The sequence below is a fragment of the Talpa occidentalis genome, unplaced genomic scaffold, assembly GCF_014898055.3.
Source record: "Talpa occidentalis isolate TD23 unplaced genomic scaffold, MPIMG_talOcc4v2.1 talOcc4.7, whole genome shotgun sequence".
Taxonomy (NCBI): domain Eukaryota; kingdom Metazoa; phylum Chordata; class Mammalia; order Eulipotyphla; family Talpidae; genus Talpa; species Talpa occidentalis.
The window spans coordinates 81,100,603-81,127,029 of NW_023605083.1; the positions used below are offsets into that span (position 1 = coordinate 81,100,603).

At 46.1% G+C, this 26,427-nt stretch overlaps 1 protein-coding gene across 1 annotated transcript in view; it reads right to left on the minus strand.

Moving 5' to 3' along the window:
• Nucleotides 1-327: 327 nt before the first annotated feature.
• ADAP2 (ArfGAP with dual PH domains 2) overlaps nucleotides 328-26,427 on the minus strand; it is a 28,697-nt gene continuing 2,597 nt past the window's right edge. Inside the window, exons 3-11 of the mRNA XM_037494019.2 lie at nucleotides 26,242-26,333; nucleotides 22,952-23,031; nucleotides 21,921-22,033; nucleotides 12,271-12,417; nucleotides 7,675-7,758; nucleotides 4,929-4,991; nucleotides 3,264-3,341; nucleotides 2,372-2,600; nucleotides 328-1,365 (exon numbers count right to left, since the gene is read on the minus strand). Coding sequence (XP_037349916.1) covers nucleotides 1,331-1,365; nucleotides 2,372-2,600; nucleotides 3,264-3,341; nucleotides 4,929-4,991; nucleotides 7,675-7,758; nucleotides 12,271-12,417; nucleotides 21,921-22,033; nucleotides 22,952-23,031; nucleotides 26,242-26,333 — 921 coding nt within the window. The 3' untranslated portion in view covers nucleotides 328-1,330. The remainder of the gene's footprint in view (nucleotides 1,366-2,371; nucleotides 2,601-3,263; nucleotides 3,342-4,928; nucleotides 4,992-7,674; nucleotides 7,759-12,270; nucleotides 12,418-21,920; nucleotides 22,034-22,951; nucleotides 23,032-26,241; nucleotides 26,334-26,427) is intronic.

The following is a 26,427-nucleotide window of genomic DNA, read 5'->3' on the forward strand; positions in this document are numbered from 1 at the left end:
TACCTGCCTATTCCCGGGGCTTGGCACACAGCCTTGCACCTGGGATGTGCTCAAAAAAGGTCTCTTCCATTGACTTTCAATAGTTAGTCCACTTCTTCATCTGAGGGAAGAAAACCAAGGTACAGAGATGGGGAAGCAGGTTCTCCAACAGTTAGTGGCAGGGCCAGTGAGGTGATAGCAGCTGAATCTTAACCCCTCGGCCACCAGAGAGGGCCGCTTGGCACTGGATGGGTCTCTGCCTTGGGTTCAGTGGAGTGGTCTCCTCAGCTTGTTTCTCTCCTTCCAGGGATAGTGATGATCAATGCAGACATTGCTTTTTTTGGATCATCTAGGTGTTTATTTCTTCTAAAATGTGCACAAAGATATAAAATCCTGGGGACATTTTTAATACATTTAGAAAAATGACATGAGGAATGAAAATGAATGTTTAAAAAAATTTTTTTCCTCCAATTTTTAAATTTAAACACTTGTAAATTTATAGGAAATTTGCGTGAATAGCACAAGACCCATCTCTACTTCATGTACATTCATTGGTTGCTAACATGCTGCAAACAATGCACGTGTGTACACATACACAGACACACTTCCTGTCTTCCCATGTATATCTATACACTCACAAACACTTTATAATATGTATATACATTCTATACATATATATGTACACATACACTTATTTTTGATGAACCAGTTAAGAGTCCATAGTCAATGTTACATTTTAGCTCTAAGCACTTCAGCGGGGATCTAAGAATGGCACACTCCTATGCAAATACAACACCATTATCATAACCTTACTATACTCTTAGCTAAGATACACCCACATTCAAACTTCCCCAGCTATCTCAGGCGTGCCCTTTATAGTTGGCTTTTTGTTCTTTAAACCCCAAATCCAATCAAGAGTCATGAGTTGCATTTGGTCACCAAGTCCCTTTGATCTATAGCAGTTTCCAAACTACTTTATCTTTCATGATATTGACATTTTTTGAAGAGTCCATGCCAGTTGTTTAGCAGGATGTTCCTAATGTGGATTTTTATGATTACTTCCTCATGGCTAGATTCAGATTAAACTTTTCGGGCAAGTATGTCACTTGTGTGATGCTGTGAGTGCCTTTCATTGCGATACCTTCACTTCAGTGGTCCTGGGCGTTGAGGTCAGATCTCCAGAACTCCAGGGCCGTGGAGAGGCCCAAGGAGCTGGCTGGCCAAGGCCAGGCTTCAGTCTTGGCAGAGTTCACTGCCAGCGAAGCTGCTGACTGCAGGACTCCTGCTGGGCAGCAGGGTCAAAGTGAGAACTTCTTATTCCCACCAGGAGAGGTGGCCAGTGGCCAATGGGTCACCTGCTGCCTTTGTCACTCTCTGTTGATGCAGCTGCAAAGGGAAGGAGAAGAGGGCTGAGGGGCGGCTGCACCAACACAACCCTACTGGAGGGAGGGATAGCAAGGGGCAGGGGCACAAAGTCAGGGGGAGCCAGAATGAAAAACAGACTGAAAGGATGAGAGGCAGAGGGGACACACACCAGGGAAGTAGAGAAAAGTGGAAAGAGAAACAGAGACTCAGACACCGGCCACAGAGAAAAGAAATCACGGCTGATGCACTTCCCTAACAACTTCCTGGTCCTTGGCTCTGGGGCTTGGGAAAGTATATTTATCCGGGTCAGACTTAAAGGGCACAAGGGTTTCTCCCAAGGGGTCCTGAGGTCACCTGTCCAGGCTGTACTTTTCCAAACAGAGAACTTCTCCTTTTGCCCAAGAAGCCAGGCCTGTGCCACAAGTTTCTGCTCTGACTCAAAGTGTTTCTCTTTTTTCCATGGGGCTGTGGGCAGATAGGGAAGCCTGCTTTTGACACATCTGGGGCAAAAATGGAGGAGCAGGAAAGAGGCAGAGGGAGGACTCAGATGGGGAAAGAGTACTAAAAATAGCCTTCCCTCTGTGGGTGAAGAGGAATGCAAAATCCCAGGAGCTGCCCAGCGGGTGCAACCTTAGCTAATAATAACAGGCCATGGTTTTCTCATGAGAAAAGGGACTGGAGATGGGTGGTGTGGAGGGGGGTTGGAGGGAGAGAGAGGGCTTCTTGGGATCTAACAAAGGTTAGACTGCAGGGCTAGACTCCTCCAGATATTAATGGGGGGTAAGGTGGGGGAATTGGGGGGGTATTTTGCCCATTAGAGGAACTTAGCCTGGACAGAAGGGGTTTTCTGGCAATAATGTGCACCGTCTGTACTTTCGTTTGGCAGGAAGAGAAGAAAACAGAAAGAGCGCAGTCAGGAGCCATGACCTCAGTTTCAGGCCTGTCGGCATCACAGCTGAAGCCAAGTCAAGAAGCCCCTTTCTGCCTCCTTTGGCCAAAAAATCAAGCCCCAGCCCCCGCTCCTTACTGAGGAGGTTGAGGGGCGTCAAGGGGCGTGAGAGGACATCTCGGAAACTCTCCAGCCATTCTCGCTGCTCCTTCTCGCTGGGACAGGTGAGGACGAATCTCCGCTGGGGTGTGACAATGGTGAGGCCAGATTTCCAGCGGTTCCCTCGGATGCCTTTGGGCAGGTCTTCATATACCTCGTACCCCTGCTCCTTGCTCCCAAGAAAAACCTGGCCCTGCTCAAAGGCATCCTGAAAATAGAGGACACATGTCATCAGAGGTCACACCTGAGGCAGAGGGGCACCCCAGAGCTTTCAAGCTCTACTTTAGAAAGAGGGGTGTGGGTGTGTATGTGTCTCTGCTGGGGATTTCTGCAGGTGGACCCAGAATTTGAAAGGCTAAAATGGCAAATAAATCACATACATTATCTGTTAAAATGATACTTAACATTTGTGGAGAGCTTATTATGCAGTGGGAATTCAAATGCTTTATAAGCAGTAACTCATTAGGGCTGCAGCTGAGGAAAGCGCTCTTACTAAGCCTATTTTCTGGAGAAGGAAACTGAGGCACAGAGAGCTAAATACTCTGCCCAGGGCAGAAACCTGAACCTGGACAGCCACGTTCCTAACCATGAGGCTGCAGAGCCTCCTGATTAGAAGTGAGCCCTGGAAAGTGGAGGATAAGAATCAATGAATGTGTTGGCATTTTGGATACACATGAAGACTTGTGAAGGTGAGGGCTCTCCCTCACCTTCTCCTGTCACTTCTAGCTCAGGAGATGACGGAGACAAGCAAAGGTGGAGGTGTGTCTATCACCAGGTGAATCCAGTTCTGTAGTTTCCCTATAGTCCCTAAGCAGCAATGACCACCTCTTTATCTGGGGGTGCTCTGGGGAGGGGCTACAGTGGCTCTTACCAGTGGGTGCTTGTAATAGAACAGCCTCCGCTCCTGGGGATCCAGGGCAAACCACCTTTTCTTGAAGGGTTCTCTTTGCTGCAAAAGAGGAAACCTTTGCCAGCATTGCCAAGCAGGAGGAACTGAGGTCAAAGGGCAAGCCCAGTTAGGAGAAAGGTGGTGACTGGTCCCACCAGTGCTCCATCCTGCCCCCGGGCTCTGTAGTCAGACACAACAGCACATTTCCTGGGCCTCTGCTCACCTGCTCACCCACTGCCAGCCTCACAGAGCTGCCTGCGGGTGCTGCCTTGGTTGGAAGAGGTTATTTCCTCTTAGGTTGTGGATGAGAAGTCTCAGAAGAAAAGGAAATTGTGGGAATAAAAAGTGGCTACTGCTCAGCAATGCTGACAGTGCTGGCCCAGGCCAAATTCTGACCCAGGTCAGGGGAAAGTAGGCCCCAGGAGCAGGAGCCATGGGGAACACTGTTCATTGCTGGGGGGTGGGGAGGGGTAGGAAGAAACATGATGGTGCATGCCTGAGACTTCTTTCACACAGATACCACTGTTCTGTCAATAGTATACTTAAAATTCTCTCTCTCTCTCTCTCTCTCTCTCTCACACACACACACACACACACACACACACACACACACACACACAGGCTCCCCTAGCTTTTCCCTCCCTTTCCCTTTCTCCTCCCTTTTCCCTTCCTTCCCTCAAAATCAGGACCCTCTCCAGTCAGACATCTGCCTCTGAGCCTCATCCCATTCTGCACCAGGCTGGGTCTGAGATCTCTTGGGGCAGCTGAAGCCTCCACTCTTCTGGAACCTTCCTGGAGGCACACAAACATCCAGGCTTCCTCTCTCTGTCCCACATGGGACTGAGCAACTACTGGGTGATTTGGGCAGGTTTAGCAAAACAAGCAGAGGCTCAGTCTGAGGGAGGAAGTGTGTGCTGGGAAGGCGCCTGCCCACATGAGCTGTCCAGCACCACGCTTAGGTATGTAGGGGTGTTTTCTCAGAGCTTAGCCCCTTTCTCACATGGGAGGGCCTGGTAAGCCCCCAGCACAGAGCATACAGGGATTCAGAAAGTGCAGAGGTTGTTCCTCAAAAGCCCTTTTGCAGGGGCCTCCCTGGTGGCACAAGGGGTTAAGTACTGCACTATGAAGCAATCCGAAGCCTCTGTAGCACAAGTTCGATCCCCAGCCAACTAGGGAGCTAACCCACATGGCGCAGCAGACCTCTCCTGTCTGCCCCACTGCTCCCCTCAGCAGTGTGTTTCAGTCAGTCTGCCTGCTCTGTTACCCACTCTGTCTCTGGTGAATCCTCTCACTACCCTCCCACATCCATCTCTGGCCTGTACCCCAGCTCTTATGTGCATAAATAAATAAATCTTTTTTTTTTTTTTTAAAAAAAAAAGCCCCTTTGCAGTGGTGCTTTCCCAGCAGGAGGGTAAGATACATTAGGAGGAAAGAAACTGAGGAGGATGCAAACAGGGAGGATGCTGGTGACAGCGAGCAGCAGTGCTGGATCTCATAGCAGCTAACAGCTTTCCCAAGTCCTTCAACCCAGGAACTCACCAACATTGGTTTACTTCTCTTTCCTCCCTGTGGTTCCCCATTTCCCCAGCTCCCCCTGGGATAGGGGCTCTATAAGTAGGGGGGGAGTGTAGGGCAGGTAGAATGTACCTTTGGACCAGTCTTTTCCATGAAGCCTTGTTTGAGGTAGTTCCTGGTGATAAGAGGCACGAGCTGGAGGAAGAGAGACATAAAATGACCCCCAGGCTCACACTCCAGGGGTTCAAGGGTCCCCCAAGGAACTTGGTTCTTCAACAAAGGGGAAGTTTGGAATGGGGAAGGATGTGCACTTGTGATTCACTGGGTTATATTTGGAAGTTGATATGGATGCAATTTAATATTTCAACAGTCAGATGCCAGCACCCCAGATGTTTGCAGGGCTGACCAGTGAGACCAAGTCCTGGTTAAGAACTTAGTTCCAAAATTCCTTCAGTAGTCCCTGCAAGTGGACACCAGCAAGGCTCTGAGGAGCCCCTCCTAGTGTCGGGGCCCAGTCTGAGGAATTGCTATGAGTCAGGCCCTGGGGGAAAATCTCAACTATCTTGTGAGGTAGATATTAAGACTCTCAGCGTAGAGCTTCCCTGGTGGCGCAAGGGGTTACCAGGGAGGTGACCCACATGGTGCAGCAGACCTCTCCTGTTTCATCTGCTGCTCCCCTCAGCAGTGTATTTCAGTCAGTCTGACTGTTCTGCTCCCCACTCTGTCTTTGGTGAATCCTTTCACCCCTTCCCCCGCATCTCTGGCTTATACCCCAGTTCTTGTATGCATAAATAAATAAATTTTTTTTTCAAAAAGGGTGCTCCTATCATTAAGACATGATGCTAAAGTATAAACATGCCAGAGCCCTCTGATCAGACCAAGAGCTGGGTCATTGAGGGGATTCTGACACATGGTCACAGGAGGTAATGGCAAAGTAGGCAAAAAGAGAAAGTTCTGGACTAGGAGTTGGGAGACCTACCTCTAGTTCTGACCTCAACCAGTAGTATTACCTTGGTAAGACCCTATGTCTCTTTGAGGATGTTTCCCTTTGTGTAATAAGGAGTTTGCAATACATGATCCCCAGGATTCCTTCCAGCTTGCCATCCTACACTCACAGAAGCTTCTCGATATTGGTGTTGGCATCCTAAACTCCAGCGGGTCACCCGGCAAGTCTAGAGTTTCAAATGACAGCCCAGGCTTCCAAAATCAGAAGCTTCAATTCTTTCATTTGGAGAAAAGACAGAGTCCTGAACTACTCAGATGTCTGAACTTGAGCCAGGGCAAGGCTAGTCCAGGCCAAGGGAAAACACTGGAAGAAGGAAAATCAAGGGGTGGAGTAGATTCCCTACTGTACCTTAGATGCCTTGGCTCACTGGATTCTCACAACAGCCCTGGAAGGTGACAGATGAGTCAACTAAGGCTCAGAGAGGTGAGGTGACTTGCTCTAGGTGACACATCAGCTTCTCTGACCATACCATTTCTTATGACAGGATCACAACCCCACTGGAGCTCCCCAGTTTCCAGCTTCTGGATCCCTAAGCTTGAGCCTGGGTAATTGCCCAGAACCTTATGCTATGCATAGACTTGGGGTAGGAAAGACAGAGGAGAGAGCCAGATGGGGAGGAGGTTGGGGTAGACTGGGGGTTATTGTGGTGAGGGAGGGAGGCAAGTGGACATTGAGGATGTTGGTTAAAGATCAATTTCCTCAGCAAAGTTGGAGAATGACTGAGATAAACAAGGCGGAGCATCTGCACTTTGTCCTCCCTCCTCCATGCAATAGTCAGCACTCTCAGCGCCCCACCCACCCTTTCATCAGCTCTGGGTGCTGACTCTGCAGACCTAGGCTTGGCTGGAACTGCTCCCAGAAAGTGGCCATCTCAGTGCATTGCTGGGACCCGCACATTCCAGACACTTCGTGTTCTGCAAACCTTGGAATGAAGAACTATTTTTTCATTCAAGGAAGACCTAACAATTTGGAGTAAGAAAGTTCCAGGATTATCATGATCTCCAATCCCATCACCCATAGAATTATCTAAAACAGGGACAAGACCATGGCACCTCAGAGCTGGAGGGGACCCTAAGGGTGACCCAGACCAACTGCTATTTTACAGTTGTGGAAACAGATGCTCAGAGAGGTGACCTGCAGTGGTCACACAGCAAGTTAGTGACAGAGAGTCATAAGACCCAGACCTCCTGGCTCCAGGCAGCATCCTGTCCCATGCTATGCAGCTTCCCCAGAAGAGTCTGAGAGATTTGGTGCATGACCCAGAAGTCTGAGGACAACAAAAAGGAAGCCCTCAGGCCACCAAAAGCAGGTGTTCCTGTTAGAACTGCCACGGGGGAGACCCCACAGGCTGTCTGGGCTCGGAACATGAGAAGGCAAAGGGGGATGTTAGCATGGGAAGAGCACTTTTGCTTATTCACTTGACCTTCCTAGGATTCGGCCTCTCATCAGTAAAATGGGAATAATCACTCTCACCTAACAGTCTGATAAAGGGGTTGCTAGATAAAAGGGCTACAAGAAAAATGGGCTCAAAAGCACGTCATAAGCAATATGTTAGAATCATCTGCACATTTAGTGGGAAAAGCAGTCAGAAACAGATGCCCAAATCCTGAGCTCCTTGACTGGGGGTGGTAACAGCGCACCCACAAGGGGGACAGCCTGACCTGCTTTTTGGAGGCCCCCTTGCCATTTGTGAGACCATCATCCCCCAGAACCTCCAGGAGGAAGCCTTTGTTTTCCCTCAGAAGTATCCAACCCCAAGTCTCAGGTTTTGCCTGCCAACAAATTAGTCTGGCTCCTATCTTTGAGATCAGCAGACAAGAAAAGAAGGACGTGGCAGAGAGACTCGGATGTTAGGGTCCACGTTTAGCTCACCTCAGACTCTGGGAGCTCAGGAAAGGCAGCTTTCAGGTATTGCAGACGGGCTGCGCGGAGGGCATTGAACCAGTCCACTATCTCCTGCAGAGAAGGGTGTGAAGGACAGGGGGTGAGATGAAGTAGGGAGGAGCTGAGTGTGATGGCAGGAAGATAGCTGGATCTTCAGGTTTGGGCACATGCACTCAGCATATGCACGTGCCCCACTTCTGCTCAATATCTTGTTAAAATGCAAATTTGAATTCAGTGGTTTGCATGGGGCCTAAGCATCCACAATCCTAACAAGCTCTCTGGTGATGCAATGCTGCCAGTTGGTGGGGCACACTTTGGAGAGCAAGAGTTCTCAGTGGTCAAAGACCAGTTTTCGGTTAGGGGTAGGTGCATCCGGGATGCTCATCACCTGGAGTGTAACTTGGGCTAAAGCTGCAGTCTGTATGGAGAAGGCATCCCTCAGCTGTGTGGGCCACCATCACGTCCCAGCTGGTGAACCACTTATCTGGCTGGTGTTTCCCCTGCCCCATGGCAGCCAGTGTGATTTATTCATTGCAAATCTAGCTGAGTCTAGCCCTCTCTACTGCCCTCAGGGAAAAAGGTAAAATTCTTTTTTTTTTTTTTAAGATTTATTTATTTATGCATATAAGAGCTGGGGTACAGGCCAGAGATGTGGGGGGCGAGAGGATTCACCAGAGACAGAGTGGGGAACAGACAGGAGGAACAACTGAAATACACTGCTGAGGGGAGCAGCAGGAGAGACAGGAGAGGTCTGCTGCACCATATGGGTAGCTGCCTGGCTGGGGATCGAACTCATGCTGCAGTGGCTGCGAATCGCTTCATAGGTTGCTTCTTAGTCCCTTGCGCCACCAGGGAGGTCCTGCTTTAGTCTGACTTACTTTGCCCTCTGAACTCTTTCCATACAAAACCATGTGCAATTTCCCCAATACAAGCTGTTCCTCCTCCTGGAACATTCTGCCTTATCCACCTCTCTTTCCTCAGCCCATGCATACGATTTACTTAGAACATTCTACTCATCCTAAATGTTAGTGTTCATGAAATAGATTTTGGGGGGCTCAACCCAAGACTGTTTCTATGAGAATGGCCCCACCCATGCTCACCATCCCACTCTCCACCCACAGTTGCAATTACATCTACAGCACTGATCCAGCCTCATCTTGGCCACAGCAACTGGATCAGGGTTGAATCGATAAAGAGGCTGGGCTGGCCTTATCAGATTCTTTCTCCCAGGAATTTGGAATTGGGGAGATAAAAGACTTGTTCAAATAGCTGCAGTGTTGCTCTTTGATGTAACAGGGTGATTGAAAAATTCATTTGAATATGGTTTCAAAGAGAACAATGACGCACAACTCCCTCTCTTTCACAGGTCACACACTCAGGTCTAGTCTGAGTTTTGAGCTCTCTTGTCCCAGGAGTTAAGAACCCTGTGGGGTCTCAGGCACTAAGGGAATAGGACCATCCTGGCAAAGACCAAACCAGGCCTTCACTTTGGAAGGTCTCTCCAGTCACAAACTGATGAACCAAATCCAACCTGCATCCATGTTTGTTTGGCTTCTGAAGTTTGGTTTGTTTCAACCCGCTACACAGGCTTTCCTGTTTACCACAGCCTTAGCTGGTCCCTTTAGAATGACCTGCCTGGCTCCGTAAGATGTGTTTACAGCTCCCATTTATGCCTATCTAATGGCGGAGCTGGGGCATCCAAGAAAAACAAGAATGGCCAGACTCAGGTTGCCAGATGCTTTACAATTGGGCAGTGGAAGGAGCCAGGTTGGGTAAGTGTCAGAGACCACGGGCATCTCAGCAGTGATTGGCATGGAAGAGCGCTCACTGCCAGGATTGGCCTGGGGCAACAGCAGAGAGCACACCAAGGACTGAGAACAAGGGGTCTCCTCTAAGTCTCCTGGATTACATAAGTCCCAAGATTCTGGTCAGGCCAAGAGGGAGCTAAGAAAAATAACCTATATTAGATTCTATTTCTTGCCAAATTTGGGACTGGGGTCTTTAGATTTAGAGAAGTGCATCATTTACTTGAACCCCTGGTGTTACAGAGCAATGTGTTCCTATTAGAAAGAGAAAAGCTCTCTCTCTCCACCCCCAGCACCACAACACCATGCACAGTTCCTGATTCTATGACCCAGATATACTTCTTGCCCTTAAAATAAATACCCCTGCATATTTCTCATTTGGTTCCCTTTAAGACTTCTTAAATACCCTCTTTTTCAGTATATTCACTTAATTCTTAAAAAGAAACTCCTGGAAAGCCTTCTTTTGACCATCCCCTCTGCACCCACAGAGTAGGCCACTTACCGGTGTGGCCTAGTCTGTGTGTCCCCGGCTTGGACTCCACCCCATCACACAGCACCATCGGTGCCTATTTCCGCATTGGTCTCCCTCTTCAGAGTTTGAGACCCCTGAGACCTATCCATGGCTCTGCTCTGTTCAATCTACACTCCCCCAAACCCAGCACAGTACTTTGTACATAGCAGGGGCTCAATCAGGATTAAATGACAGAGTGAATTTGTGAATGAATAATGATACAGGTGTAAAATTGCCCACAAGATTTCACCTTTTACAGTCATGAGTCTATAACAATTATATCAACCAAACTTTGCAGTGTATTTCATGATATTGAAATGTCTTCATAATCATGGATCAGGGTCACTTAACCCTCAAAATCTCTCTGGGAGATGGGTATTATAACCAATAAACAAGAAGACTTGGCAAGGGACGGGGTCAGAGCCAGGACTCCAGCTTCTGACTCAACCCACTGCTATTGCGTCCACCACCAGGAACTCTACTCAGACAATGAAGTCTGCTGGGAAGGTGATCCATCGCAGGACTGGGGGCCCTTGAGATCATCTCTGTTTCTGGTTCCTGGCTCCTGCTGCCAAAGATTCTCCCTCTAGCAGAGCACGCAGGGCAGTGATACCCTGTGCAGGGCTCAGGAATGTCAACTATATGACCATGAGCAAGTGACTTTACAAATCCATGCCCTAATAACATGGGGACAAGACATTTTTAGGGTTGTGTTGAAGATTCAGAAATGATGGATAGGGTGCATCAAGAACATTACCCAGCATAGAATTAACAGATGCTCGCAAAATATCAGCCCTGGGGCCTCCCTGGTGGCGCAAGGGTTAAGACCAAACCTATGAAGCTATCTGCAGCCACTGCAGCATGAGTTCGATTCCCAACCAGTCAGGGAGCAACCCACATGGCGTAGCAGACCTCTCTTGACTCGCCCGCTGCTCCCCTCAGCAGTGTACTTTGGTCAATCTGCCTGTTCTGTTCCCCACTCCGTCTCTGGTGAATCCTCTCACCCTGCACCACACCTCTGGCCTGTACCCCAGCTCTTGGATGCATAAATAAATAAATCTTTAAAAAAATATATCGGCCCCATCTTTCTCCTCTCCACCTCCACTTAGTGTCTCTGTTCCTTGCCCAGTCATGTGACCCTCCTCATTCTGACAAAACTTATTCTCTTAGACCTGTATTACTGGCCTGCTCTTCTCTGACGGGCTTGATTTCCTTCCTAGAACTTTAAGTAGTGCTTCTCAAACTTAAAGCTGCATAAAGATCCCTGGTGGCATAATGGGTTAATTCTTAGCACTATGAAGCTATTAGCAGCCTCTGCAGCCTGAGTTTGATCCCTGAGCTGACCCACATGGTTCCAGCAGACCTCTCCTATCATGCCTGCTGTTCCCCTCAGCAGAGTATTTCAGTCAGTCTGCCTGTTCTGCTCCCCACTCTGTCTCTGATGAATCCTCTCACCACCCCCCAACACCCTTGGCCTACACCCCAACTCTTGTATGCATAAATTTAAAAAAAAAGATCCCTGGGGGATCCTATTAAAATGCAGTTTCTGGGCCTCCCCTGGTGGCGCAGTGGTTGAGCACTGGGCTGCAAAGCTGCCTGCAGCCTCTGTAGCACCTGTTCGATCCCAGGCCACCAGCGAGGGTCCCACATGGCGCGCAGACCTCTCCTGCTGCCCGCTGCTCCCCTCAGCAGTGTACTTTGTCAGTCTGTCTGTTCTGTTCCCCACTCTGGCTCTGGTGAATTCTTTCACCCTCCTGTGCTTCTGACTGTACCCAGTGCTTTTATAAATAAATAAATCTTTAAAAATAAAATAAAATAAAATGCAGTTTCTAATTCAGTAGGTACAGGGTGGGCCTGAGACACTAGTTCCAATAAGTTCCCAGGTGGTGCCAATGCTGCTGGGCCAGGACCATATGCTGAGAAGCAAGGTCCCTGCTGCCTGGTCTTCCATCCACTCCTCCTCCCATACTCAGAGTCTCCAGCCCCATCTGGATTTGCCATTGCTGGGCATAGTCCCTTCGACTCACTGGCCTCCCCTTGGTGGCTATGCACTGTGCAGATACACACATGGTCCCTGCCAGTTTCCTCTCGTTCATCTCACTCTGCTTTCCTCATAATTCTGTCTCAGACCTAGAAGTGAGTGATGATAGATAAGGTAAATAGCCACAACAAGTCTCAAGAGGCAGCTAAACAAGGAAGTTGATGAGCTGAGTTTGCCAGGGCCAGGGGTGCTGCGGGCAGGCTGGTGCGGCAAGACCAGTCTCTCACCTTTCCATTTTCATGAAACACAAACAGGTTTCTGATGTGACCCTCTCTCCTGTAGGTGATCTGCAGACCGTGGGGGTTCCCAATCTTCTCCGTCTGGAAGGTGGCATTCAAGTCCTTGATGTTGATGACCGCTTTGGGCCCTTTGCCCTAGAAGAGCAAGCAGATACTCAAGAGGCTGACAGTAGAGTGATTTCTTATCAACCTTAATGCAAACAAATAACTAATTTGTAACTTTGCATGGGCATTCAGCGTTCTTGCTCTAATATTAAGACACAGATATTGGTCTCCCTGGTGGCACAAGGGGTTAAGACGCAACTTACGAAGTTCTCCGCAGCCACTGCAGCATGAGTTTGATCCCCACATGGCGCAGCAGACCTCTCCTGTCTCTCCCACTGCTCCCCTCAGCAGTGTATTTCAATCAGTCTGCCTGTTCTGTTCCCCGCTCTGTCTCTGGTGAATCCTCTTACCCCCACACCAACACCTCTCACCCCCACACCGACACTTCTGTACCCCAGTTCTTGTATGCATAATAAATAAATCTTAAAAAATAAATAAAACACAGATATTCTCTGTTCTGTATTCAGCCATCCCACCATGCCTGCATAATCAGATTAGCTTTTTGTGAGTTGAAAAGGGGACTTAAGACTTTTCAAAGTTTTTATTCATAGAATTTCTTCTGAAGCAAATCATCCATGGAAGCCAAACAAAATAAGACCCATAAAACAGTTAATAGCAGATATGGGGGTTTTGGAGCACTGCTTCCCACACTGATTCCCTGTTCTCTAGATTCTGAAACACAATTCAGGCACTAAATGATGCTAAGAAGGGAAGGGAAAAGAAATGCTTTATTTTACCATCAATAAGGTCGAAGAATGATGAAAACTCTTCAGACCTGTGGTAGCCATTAACCACATGTGACTATTAAAATGAAATTAAATTAAAGCTTCAGTTCCTGGGCCTCCCCGGTGGCGCAGTAGGTTGAGTGTAGCACTGTGAAACTGTCTGTGCAGCCTTTGCAGTGCAGGTTCAATTCCCGGCCGGCCAGGGAGCTACCCACATGGAGCAACAGATCTCTCCTATCTTGCCTGCTGCTCCCCTCAGCAGTGTATTCAGCGTGTCTGCCTGTTCTGCTCCCTGTTCTGTCTCTGGTGAATCCTCTCGCCCTCCCGCGCCTCTGGCCTGTACCCCAGTTCTTGTATAAATAAATTTAAAAAATTAAAAAAAAACCCAAAACTTCAGTTCCTTAGTCACACTTAGCTCCATTTCAAGTGCTCAGGAAAAACTTCTGGGCAGTGGCCAGGGTATTGGAGAGGGCAGACAGAGAAAATTCCCATCACTGAAGAAAGTTCTATTGGGCTATCTTCTCTAAAGGGAACTTAGATCATATTTGTAAAATTGTTCTGTGTTTTTGCTTTTACCCACAAATTAGCATCTAAGAATCTATCCCAAGGAAGTAACTGAGTTACCATGCAAACATGTATGTCAAAAGACATTTACTGTCATGCTGTTTATAGTTGTTTGAAAAAAGGGAGAAACTCTTTAAACTCCATTTAGAGTTTAAATAAATAAATACATCTAAATAAATAAATAAATAAATCATGATACATCCACATAATAAAATATCACAGAATTTTTAAAAGGATAATTCAGATTAATACAACTAATATGGGAAAATGTCCATGAGTGAGAATTACAAAGCTGCAGAACTAGATGTATAGTAGGAATCTATTATATATAAATTATATAGATATATTTATATCTGCATCTATACACCTTATATATATATTTATGTATATATGTGAATACATACATGTGAACATGCATAAAAGTATAGATAATATTACACCAACAATCTTTATGCTTTTTTTGGGTGGAAGATTACTAGAAGACTTTTTTTTTCAAGATTTATTTATTTATTTATTTATTTATTTATTTATTTATTTATTTATTTATACAAGCACTGGGTACAGTCAGAAGCGCTGGAGGGTGAGAGAATTCACCAGAGACAGAGCGGGGAACAGAACAGGCAGACTGATGAAATACACTGCTGAGGGGAGCAGTGGGTGTGGCGGGAGAGGTCTGTCCTGGCATGTGGGACCCTGGCCTGTGGCCAGGGATCTAACCTGTGCTGCAGAGGCTGCGGGCAGCCTCACAGTCTAGCACTCAACTGCTGTGCCACCAGGGGAGGGCCTAGAAGACTTTCTTTTTAAGAATTTAACATAAGGGGGCCTCCCTGGTGGCGCAAGGGATTAAGCACAGCACTGTGAAGTTATCCACAGCCACTGCAGCACAAATTTGATCCCCGGCCAGGGAGCTGACCCACATGGCACAGCAGACCTCTCCTGTCTCCCCTGCTGCACCCTTCAGCAGTGTATTTCAGTTAGTCTGCCTGTTCAGTTTCCCACTCTGTCTCTGGTGAATCCTCTCACCTGCCCCCCACCTCTGGTTTGTACCCCAGTTCTTGTATGCATAAATAAATAAATCTTTAAAAAAAAAAAAGAATTTAACATAAGGGGCCTCCCTGGTGGCTCAGGGGTTAAAGTCTCAGTGCTATCGGGCCTCCCCGGTGGCGCAGCCCTTGAGCGCTGGGTTGCGAAGCTGCCGGCAGCCTCTGCAGCACCGGTTCGATCCATGGCTGCTCCCGGGCCACCAGAGGAGGGTCCCGCATGGCGCGCAGACCTCTAGACCTCTCCTGCTGCCTACTGCTCCCCTCAGCAGTGTATTTCAGTCAGTTTGCTTGTTCTGCTCCCCACTCTGTCTCTGGTGAATTCTCTCATCCCCCGTACCTCTGGCTTACACCCCGTTTTGTATGCTTAAATAAATAAAAATCCTAAAAAAAAAGAAGAAAAATTTAACATAAGAAATACTAAAAATAGAAAAAGTACATCTAATTTTGTCACTGTTCTTGTTCTTCCTAAATTATAAAAAGGAAATATGGGGCCTCCCTGGTGGTGCAAGGGGTTAAGTCTCAGCACTATGAAGCAATCCGCAGCCACTGCAGCATGAGTTCAATCCCTGGCTAAGGAGGTGATCCACATGGCTCAGCAGACCTCTCCTGACTCGCTCACTGCTCCCCTTAGCAGTGTACTTCAGCCAATCTGCCTGTTCTGTTCCCCACTCTGTCTCTGGTGAATCCTCTTACCTCCCACACCTCTAGCCTATACCCCAGTTCTTATATGCATAAATAAATAAATCTTTAAAAAAAGAAAGAAAATCATTGCCATGAGTTTGATATTTATCCTTTTAGTTCACTGTTTATATTTTTACAGACATATCTATATACAACATGTAGCACTGCTTTCTGTGGCTTTAATTTACATAAATGGCATTTTATTATATGGCTCATTATATATTTTGGCACTCAACACTATATTTCAGTTCTATCCATGTTGATAACAATCTAGTTTTCTCTTGTAAGTGACTACATCGAATTTATCAATCTATTTTCCTATCAACATATATTGAGGTTGTTCCTGATTTTTTTTTTTTTTTGCTGCATTCAATTTGTGTCCCTGGGATACATGCCTGAGTTTCAATTCTTATTTGGTTATAGTATATACACAGGAATGGAATTGTTAGATGACTGTTGATTTTTTTTCTCTTTTTTAAAAATATTTTATTTTATATAATTCTTACATCATTTTCATTTTTGCACAATGTATGCATTTTCATTTTGGTAATATTCACCGTACAATTGCATTCCCCCTTATTTTGACCCTAGCCCTTCTTCTCCCGCCTCTCCCTGATGATTTTTAAAAAAGGCATGTACACATGTAACCACCCCAATCAAGATATAGAACATCACTATCTCCCCAGAGAATTTCATGCCACCCCTGCCCCACCCCGATCAGTTAGCTGCTTTCTATTGGTATAGGGAAGTTTTGTCTGTTCTTGAATTTCATATAAATGAAAGTATATAATACATACTCTTGTATAATTATTTTGTTCAGAATACTTTTTGATTAATCCATGTTACATTTATTAGTTGTCATGATTATACTTAGATATACTTACAAATAATTATTTATTTTGTTATTAATTTTAAATTAATATGAATTTTAATGTTGATTTTAATTAATTTTATCTATGCAAAATCCATTTAACTTTAATAATATTCTTACTTATATAATAGTTATTACATTATGATCATGTTTATATTTATTATTAAACTTGTCCCTACAAAATAAAAACTGAGTAATATTCCATTCCACCAATATACTAAATTTGTATGTTCAATTAGTAGTGAATGGACATCTAGGTTCCTTCCAGGTTTTGACTGTAACAGAATAAACCTTCTATGGACATTTATGTACAAATCATTTTGTGGACATTTTTGTTCCTCTTCAGTAAATACTGATGAGCGGAATGGCAGGGTTATTATATGCATTTAACTTTATTAAAAACTGCCGAATTGTTTTCCAAAGAGGTTGTATCATTTTTTAAAAGATTTATTTATTTATTTATTTATTTGTTTATTTATTTATGTATGTATGTATGTGAGCCAGAGGTGCGGGAGGTGAGAGGATTCACCAGAAAGAGTGGGGAGCAGAACAGGTGGATCCACTGAAATACACTGCTGAGGCAAGCAGAAGGTGAGGCAGGAGAGGCCATGTGGGCTGCTCCCAGGCCAGGGGATTGAACTCGTGCTGTAGTGGCCAGTGATAGCTTGATAGCGCTGTCTTTAACCCCTGTGCCACCACAGCGCTATCTTTAACCCTGTGCTCAACTCACAGTTGACTTGCTGGGGTACAGTGGCCTCTCCCAACTTGGCATCAGCACCTTTTCTTCCTGCCTTTTATTTTTAAAGATTTATTTATTTATGCATACAAGAACTGGGGTACAGGCCAGAGGTGTGTGTGGGGGTGGGGTGGGAAGGATTCTTGATTTGTAAGGTTTTTTTAAAAATGTGTTCTGAGTATTAATATTTTGTCATGTTGAGTTATCTTCTGGGTTTCATTTTCCTAACACTTTATTTACATTTTTGTATTTTAAAAAATATGCAAAGAATTACCATGATAATAAAAATTTTCCATATTGGGAAAGAAATTTTTAAAAACAAAAGCAATTCATTCTATTTTTAGACTGTTTTATAGAGTCAACTGGCTTAGGACTGAAAAACAGGTCAACTTTTTCCAACCAAGGTTAAGGTCCTGTCCTATAGCTCAACGCACAGTTGACTTGCTGGGGTACAGCGGCCCCTCCTAACTTGGCATCAGCACCTTTTCTTCCTGCCTTTTATTTTTAAAGATTTATTTATTTATGCTACAAAAACTGGGGTACAGGCCAGAGGGGTGTGTGTGTGGGGTGAAAGGATTCACCATAGACAGAGTGAGGAGCAGAACAGGCAGAATGACTGAAATACACTGCTGAGGGGAGCAGCAGGAGAGGCAGGAGAGGTCTGCTGTGCCATGTGGGTAGCTCCCTGGCTGGGGATCGAACTTGTGCTTCAGTAGCTTCATAGGTTGCGTCTTAACCCCTTGCACCACCAGGGAGGCCCTCTTCCTGCCTTTTGTACCTCAACATTTTTCAGTGCTTTCAATTGATTAAAAAGAAATCTCTACTTTCACTTGGAAGGCTTATCCTCTTCCTCCCCATTTTTCACGTGGCCATACACTACAACCACACTGGACAGACCTTCTGTACTTCTCTGGTCCAGCTAGGAAAGCAATAGGGGAAGTAAATAATAATTTCCACATACAGGAAACAGAATAAGTTGAAGGCTAAGGTACTCAGAACTTATCCTCCTCTTTGTTGACCCCTCTTTCATAATTTCTTTGCTCGAAACTTCTCATATTTCTGTCCTGTGAATATTGGACTGTCCCAGGGATGAGTGTGGTAGATAATCTCCAAAGATAGCCCTTACTAATTCCTTCCCTCTCTGAATCAGCATGCCACTCCACCCATATGGAGGTGTAATCTCCCTTCCCTTTGAATTGGGGTCAGCTGCTTGAATTGCTTTGACCAACAGAAGGTTGTTCCTGACCTAACCTTTAAGAAGCCTGGTAGCATTCCTTTTTTCTTGAGGAAAGTCAGCTGTCATGTTGACTTTTAAAACTCAAGCTAGAGGGCCTTCCTGGTGGCACAAGGGGTTAAGACGCAACCTATGAAGCTATCTGCAGCCAGTGTAGCACGGGTTCGATTCCCAGCCAGCCAGGAAGCAACCCACATGGCGTGGCAGATCTCTCCTGTCTCGCCCACTGCACCCCTCAGCAGTATATTTCAGTCAGTCTGCCTGTTGTGTTCCCCTCTCAGTCTCTGGTGAATCCTCTCACTGACCCGCATATTTGGCCTGTGCCCCAGTTCTTGTATGCATGATTAAATAAATCTTAAAAAAAAAATCTTTTGAAAAAATAAAACTCAAGCTAAACTCCTGGATGAGGAATAACCACATAGAGAGCAAGAAGCCACGTGGGTATGCCAAGGCACCAGAATTGAGTGACTGAGGCTTCCAGCCCAGTCTAATCACCAGCTAGATGCAGTAGGCTGATCCAGATGTTGCCAAATGGGATTATGGGAAGTCACAAATCAATGTCTTGAGCCACCAAGTCTTTGGATGGTTTTTCACTTAGCAACAGATAACTAAAATGTTCAGTCCTTGGACATTTTTTCATGCACATTCCCTGCCTAGGTGATCCTAGCCAGTTTCATCCTAAGCCAGTCTACATGCTGATGATTCCAGCATAACTTCTCTCCAAATATCTAGACTCATCTTCTGGTGTCTCCTGGGTAACTTCATTACCATTAATTTATATGGAAACGTATTTATATGGGAAATACCGTGAGCACTTCTAGACCCAAAAAATAACCCAGCAAATCATACCAAATACAGCCTACTTTTAGGTAATGGGGGAAACCTGTATCCATCTTCTTTCTCAACGTATCCACTTGGATGACAAGTAAGCATCTCAAACTAAAAAGGACTCTTAATCATTCCCTTAAGAAGACAAGTCTTTGCCACCTCAGCAAATCTATCCTCCTAAGATAACGTGGAAAACTTGGCATCATCCCTCATTCCTCTTACTTTCACATCCCACATCCAATCCTTCAGTAAATTCTGTTTGCTCTGTTTCTAAAATATATGCAACATATGACCACTCTTTCACCATCATCATTTCTCACTTGATTACTGCAATAGCTTTCAAACTGGTTTCCCTGTGCCATTCTTGCTCTCTCCCTGCTCCACCCTCAACCCAGCAGCAGCCAGGTGCTCCTTTTAAAATGTTGAAGTCAACCCTTTTGTGGCTTTCCACCTCAGAGTAAAATCAAACTTTTTTTTTACATTACATATCCAATAAGGGATTTGTATCTAGAATATATAAAGAGCTATTAACACTCAATAAAAAGAAAAATAACCTGGTGAAAATATGGGGAAAGGATCTGAATAAACATTTTTATAAAGAAGAAATGGCTGGGGCCTCCCCGGTGGAGCAGCGGTTGAGTGCTGGGTTATGAAGCTGCCCGTGGCCTCTGCGGCGCCGGTTCGATCCCCAGCTGCTCCCCGGCCACCAGAGGAGGGTCCCACATGGCGCACAGACCTCTCCTGCCGCCCGCTGCTCCCCTCAGCAGTGTACTTCGGTCCTTCTGCCTGCTCTGCTCCCCGCTCTGGCTCTGGTGAATTCTCTCACCCTCCCGCGCTTCTGACTGTACCCAGTGCTTGTATACACAAAACAAACAAATAAATAAATAACCATGCCTCTATAAAAAAAAAAAAGAACTTGTCAAAAAAAAAAAGAAGAAATGGCTGATAAGCACATGAAAAGACATTCAATATCATTAGCCATTAAGGAAATGCAAATCAAAATCTCCATGAGATACTAGTACTGATACATTACCAAATGAATGAACGCCAAAACACAATGCTAAATGCAAGAGGTCTGCTTTAAAAGACAATATATATTTTTACCACAAATGATTCCATTTATATGAAATGTCCATAGAAGGCAGCTCTGTAGAGACAGAAAGTAGACTGGCAGTTGCCTAGGGCAAGGCAGTGGAGGGGAGTAGAGCATTCTTTTTGGGGTGTTGAAAAGGTTGTAAAATTGATTGTGATAACAGTAACACATTGTGATTATACTAAAAGTCATTAGTTGTACACTTTTTCCTTCAGTACCATTAAATCTTTATTCATTATATATACATATATATATGTGTGTGTGTATGTGTGTGTGTGTGTGTGTGTATATATATATATATATAGGTATATATTTAGGGAAAAGAGAGGCTGGGAAAAGGGTTCGCATGAGTGTAACAAATTGGTAACAAATGGGAAAGGAAGTACCCAACAGACAAAATCAACCATCAAATAAACATTTCCCACCAATGGGAATTGCACACTTTAAATGGGTGAATTGCAGGATATGGGAATTATATCTCAATAAAGTTGTTACCAAAAAACCCACAAACAACCTCACGGACCTATGGGGTCCTTAACAGGACCTCAAGGACCTATAGGGTATTCTACCATGTGCGTTCACCTCCCTCAGTCCTTTCCTTTGTTCATTTTGTGCCGATCACTTTGGTTTCCTCGATGCCTGATAGACCCACGAAACACAATTGCAACTCAGGCCAGAGCTATGGCATCTAGTTGATCAGTTTGTGCATGAACAAAAAGCTCCTGGTTGAGGGAAGGAGTAAGAGAAAACTGAAATCCAGGCTTCTGCTGGTCTAGACTGGGGACCAGAGTCTGTGGCCCTCACTAGGTCATCTTTTTCTAATGGGCATGCAGGTGTGTATGTGCCAACCTGACATACTCGGGACTTCTGCACACTCTGTTCCCTCTCCTACTCTTCCCTGCATCTTCACACAACTCATTTTCTTCACCAGTGTCACTGGAGAGTCACCCCACCCACACAGTCATGGTCTAGCCCTTCGCCCTCTTTGATTTCACTTCATAGAACCTATTGCCACCTGATATATCATATGTCGATGTGTTTGGGTTACCACTGGTCTTCTCCCATTAGAATTAAAGCTCTAGGGCTTCCCCGGTGGCGCAGCGGTTGAGCGCTGGGTTGCGAAGCTGCCCGCGGCCTCTGCCGCGCCGGTTCGATCCCCGGCTGCTCCCCAGCCACCAGAGGAGGGTCCCACATGGCGCGCAGACCTCTCCTGCCGCCCGCTGCTCCCCTCAGCAGTGTACTTCGGTCCTTCTGCCTGCTCTGCTCCCTGCTCTGGCTCTGGTGAATTCTCTCACCCTCCCGTGCTTCTGACTGTACCCAGTGCATGTATAAACGAACAAACAAACAAACAAATAAATAAATAAAACATGCCTCTATTTAAAAAAAAAATAAAAAATAAATAAATAGAATTAAAGCTCTATGAGAACAGAGATTCATTTAGTTTACTGCTGTGTCCTCATGCCTAGAATAATGTCTAGCATATAGTATGTGATCAATAAATATTTCTTGAGTGTGTGAATAAATGAAGTAAATTCAAGTAACTCTCAAAGGCTGAAACATGGACCAGACTAAGCTGATTCTAGGTAAGCAGAGGTTTTATTTTTAGTGGATTGTGTTGATTTTAAAGCCAAGGAAAAGAATGCCTAACTCTGTGTGGTTGAGATTTCCACAGGATAAGGCACCACTGATTAGAATGCAGGCCCCAATGGGATGTGAGCCCAGAGCCCAGGAAGGGACCCCACCGGTCTGGCCTCTTACCTCTTCTTTAGTGTAGTACTTCAGGAGGCCTTCTTTTGCGAGAAGGATAAACCTCCTCCTCAGGAACTGAGCGTTGTCTCTTCCCCGCTTCCACAAGAACCCATCTCGGTTACCTTAGCCACCAAGGAAGAAAAATAAAGAACACCCGAGACCTTGTGAATGAGCAGCTCGTGGACTGTGGCAGGTTCCAGGGTTGAAACAAACCCTCTACCTGATGCTAAAATGTCTTGGATCTGACTTAGCTATTTATCTATCTGGGGATTTCTGTTGGGCTCCCCAACTCTCTTCCTCGGCTGTCTCATGGGAAGACATAGCAAACCCCTATTTAGGCTAAATATTGACAACCTGGACTGATTGTGAAAGAGGCCCATGTGGTCCTGTCCAGCCTCATGCTGCTATCGGGCCTAATGAAACTTCACAGAGCGCAGGAATAATGAGTGCCCTCCAGGTGCCTGCTGGTGCGAAAGATGCAGCGTGTTCCTGGTAGCTAGGCGAGATGAACGCTGGCTGCCTCTGGTCCTCAGAGACTGGTTTTATACCCTGTACTCTCTAGGTCAGTGTCAGCTTGGACTCAGAGCAGCTGGTCAGAAACTGACAGGTTCTGAGCCACAGTAAGGTTGTGCCTTACACAAAGGCAGGAAGGAAGACTGGAATTGAGCCCAGCTCCTAACCAAGCCTGTAACACACCAGTGCTGAGCCAGGAGCAGGGGTGTCCTTTTCAATGGGTCTACCCAATGGGAGAGACTTCCTGCAGTTTATACACACGTGTTCCCTGCAAGGACCCAAGACTCTATACAATTGTTCCCTGCAAGGACCTAAGACAAAAAAGCTTCTCTGGTGACTCAGACCATAGACTCTACCCACTGATATGTTACAATACATTTCAGAGGCCGGGAATCCAGGGCTCGGCCTCTGTGACCATAATGATGGCAACAAGTATCTCTTGTCTGGACTTTGCTCCTAATACTCAGGCACTTTGTTTCAGGACTCATTAGAAGACAGACCTCAAAAGATGATGAAAAGAACTTTACCTGGGGGTGGGGTGGTTTCCCCATCAGCCATAAATTCTTGTCTCTCATACTTAGCTCGAATCCATTGTTCCTTTAAGACTCTGAAAAGAGAGTAACATTCGGTCAGTTGCATCTGCTGCATTTTCTTCCCACAGTGACTTTCCAAGACCCTGCAGCTGAGGGTGGGGGCATCAAATAGCCACCTCACTGCCTGCTCAGGCTACCCAGAGTTTCTCGGGCTTGGTATTATTAGCATTTGAGGTAGGCTAATTCTGTGTTTGGGGGATGTCCTTTTCTTATAGGATGTTTAGCGGCATCTTTAGCCTCTACCCACTAGATGCCAATAGCAGTCCCACCCCGCTCATCCAGTTGTGATCTCCAAAAATGCCTTGAGACATAGCCAGTGTCTCCTGGGGGGAAATATTTCCCTTTTGGGTTATAATGAAACTACTGGCCTGTTCCCACCCTAATTTCAGTCCTCTAGGTCACATACCAGTTCCCTTAAGGTATCTACACTGCCACCTCCCATTGCATACTCCCACCCTAATTTCAGTCCTCTAGGTCACATACCAGTTCCCTTAAGGTATCTACACTGCCACCTCCCACTGCATAGTCCCACCCTAGCCTCAGTCCTCTAGGTCACATACCAGTTCCCTAAAGGTGTCTACACTGCCACCGCCCACTGCATACGCATAAATTTAAGCCAGAAGAGTCCAAGAGCCTTTTTCCCATGGTTGCCCAAAAAATCTGGGTGTGCCACAGTGGACAGAGCAGTGGACTTGGGATCTGACTTCCTGGGGTTTCCATCCCCTTTACCATTTATCCACTGTGACGGAGAGCAAGTTATTAACTCCTCTGGACTTGGGAAATATGCCAACAATATTATGCCTCCCTACCTCAGGATTGTTGAGACATATAAAGATAAATAAAGGGTCTAATCTAGTACCATGTTCAGCACATAGTAAGTGTTTAATGTTAGCCCAATCAGATACCGCCATCCATGACGACTATAGAAAACCCATGCAGGGTTTCTAATTAAGAGTAGGCTTAATTTAACAGTATGGTTTTTCTCTCCCTTTCCCGGAAATATCCTAAGATCTACATAACCTCACCACTAAGCCATAAAGAATGACCTAGAGCTGGACACCTAGCTCTGAAGGTCAATCGGAGCTCTTCCTCTGGCTGTGTGAACCAAAAGCGAGAGAGGGATGAATGAGAAGCCCTCTCTAGAATCAAACTGGGAGCTGCAGCCAGGCAACTGGAAGTGGCCTTGCTCCCAGCTGCATGGAGGAAGCCTAAGTGACAGGAAGATGCAGGAATGAGAGCCAGAGAGCGTGCGAGAGACCTGATAGTGTTTGAGCTCCTGGTCTATTTTTTTCTTTTTTAAAAAAGATTTTATTTACTCTTTTTTTAAAAAAAGATTTATTTATGCATACAAGAATTGGGGTACAGGCCAGAGGTGCTGGGGGGGGGTGAAAGGGTTCACCAGAGACAGAGTGGGGAGCATAACAGGTGGGTCTACTGGAATATACCGCTGAGGGGAGCAGCGGGCAAGACAGGAGAGGTCTGCTGTGCCATGTGGGTTAGTTAGCTCCCTGCTGGGATCAAACTCAAGCTGCAGTGACAGAGATAGCTTGATAGCGCTGAGACTTTAGCCCCTGTGTCACCAGGGAGGACCTCTCCTGGCCTATTCTTCCTGAGAGTGGCTCCACCTGTCTTTCATGTGATCTGATCTCTAAAACCTATGACATCCTCTCGTGCCTATACTAGTTTAAACTGGGTTTCTGTCACTTAAATCAGGAGTCCTACCTATTGCACAGCCATTAGCCCTACGACATTGAGAAGAGTCTGGGAGCTCTCCATGGAGGCTGAGCCATAGGATCAGAGCTGGAAGAAGGCATGGAGACTGAAAGCTCTGATCCTGGTCCTGGGGGTGAGGAAATTTGAGGAGTTTTAGAATTGAGGGGAGGAGGCCATTGGTGTTCACTAAAGGGCTGTTGTTGGAATCATGACAAGCTGTGTCTCTGTAGGTCCAGCAGAAAGTCTAGCACATTATAGGTGCTCACCAAGGGTCTGTTGCTTTCCCTTGGGAGCAAAGGGCTGAGTAGCAGAGACCAGAAGGGCCAGGCCCTGTCAAGTTGAGGCTGGTTCAGCCCTCAGCTGGTCCAGGGGCCGGACAGCATTCTGAAGCTGATACAGAGAAATAGATTAAAACTCATTCAGTCTCTACAACCACGCTGTGATGTACGTATCATCCTTTACATTTCGGAGATGAGGATGCCCTGAGTCAGAGAGGTTTGGTAACATGTCCACCTTCTCACAGCTAGGTTGTGGTAGAGTCAGGAAACAAAACTGGGTCTTCTGACAGCTGTGCTTTCCTGCCACACTTTTATCAGTAGCCCCTGGTTGTTTAAGTACTGGAAAACTGGAGGACCCGCAGGGGGTGGTTGTATAGTTTGTGCACCGTCCAAAAGTATCCTGCTGAGACTATCCGGCAATGGTAGCCAAAATGCAGTCTGCTCTCTGCAAGCTGTGCCCCCATTAGATTGTGTTTTCCCAGAGACCTTCTCCCTATTTACATAAGGCACTGTCTAGCAGCCATTGCAGTGAGGCTGAGGCCCTGGAAGCGAGGCTCAGGCAAAGGAAAGCAGTCCTGCAGAAGTTGAGATCACACTGATCCTTCACCTCCAAGGGCCTGAACCCTTCTGCGACTTCACAGCCTCCCAGATTCTCTAGCACTACGGGAGTCACCCAGGCCATGGGCTAGCCCAGTTCTGTCTCTGTAGGCCTCAAGTTTTTCATCGACATCATGGGGTTAATAGCAGTATTAATCTCATACAGTTGTTGAGAGAATTAAAGAAGTGAATGCACACAAGCATTTACACCAGTCCTGGTATACAGGTAAAATTCAATAAATATTAGTAACTACTATTATTTTTATGGTTATTATTCAGGGATCTGGGAGCCAGGCAGCTGCTTTGGAGCTATGCTGAGCTTGGGTAGAACACAGAAATAGCTGAATTACATTTGTTCTACTAGAATACCAGTCTTTCTCTTCTCAGTCAAGTTAGCCAGCCCCTTTAGACTATGAGAAGATCAAAGGCAAAGGAACAGATTGTGGAAACTTGAGTTCCTGGAGAGGAGATGCGACAACCCAAGCAATGAAGGTAGAGAGGGGCTTAGACCAGGTCCATGTGTTCTCCAAATGCTTTTCAGAGCTACCTGTCAACCAGGTCCATAGCTGGGACCACCATGGACATAGGCACCAGACATGGGGGAGGGGAGGTAGGACCAGGAAATCACCCACTCACAGGCAGTCGTTGGCCTGGGGGATATAGTAGAAAGCAGGGACTCGGGCTTCGTACTTGGCCTTCACACGGAGGTTCCCGTTGTGGGTCATAAACTGCAAGACAACAGCAACTTGGAATAATATTGGAACTTGAAAAAATGTGAAATGAAACCACTATCTACCCAGAAGGCCACTGTTCTCACAGCCC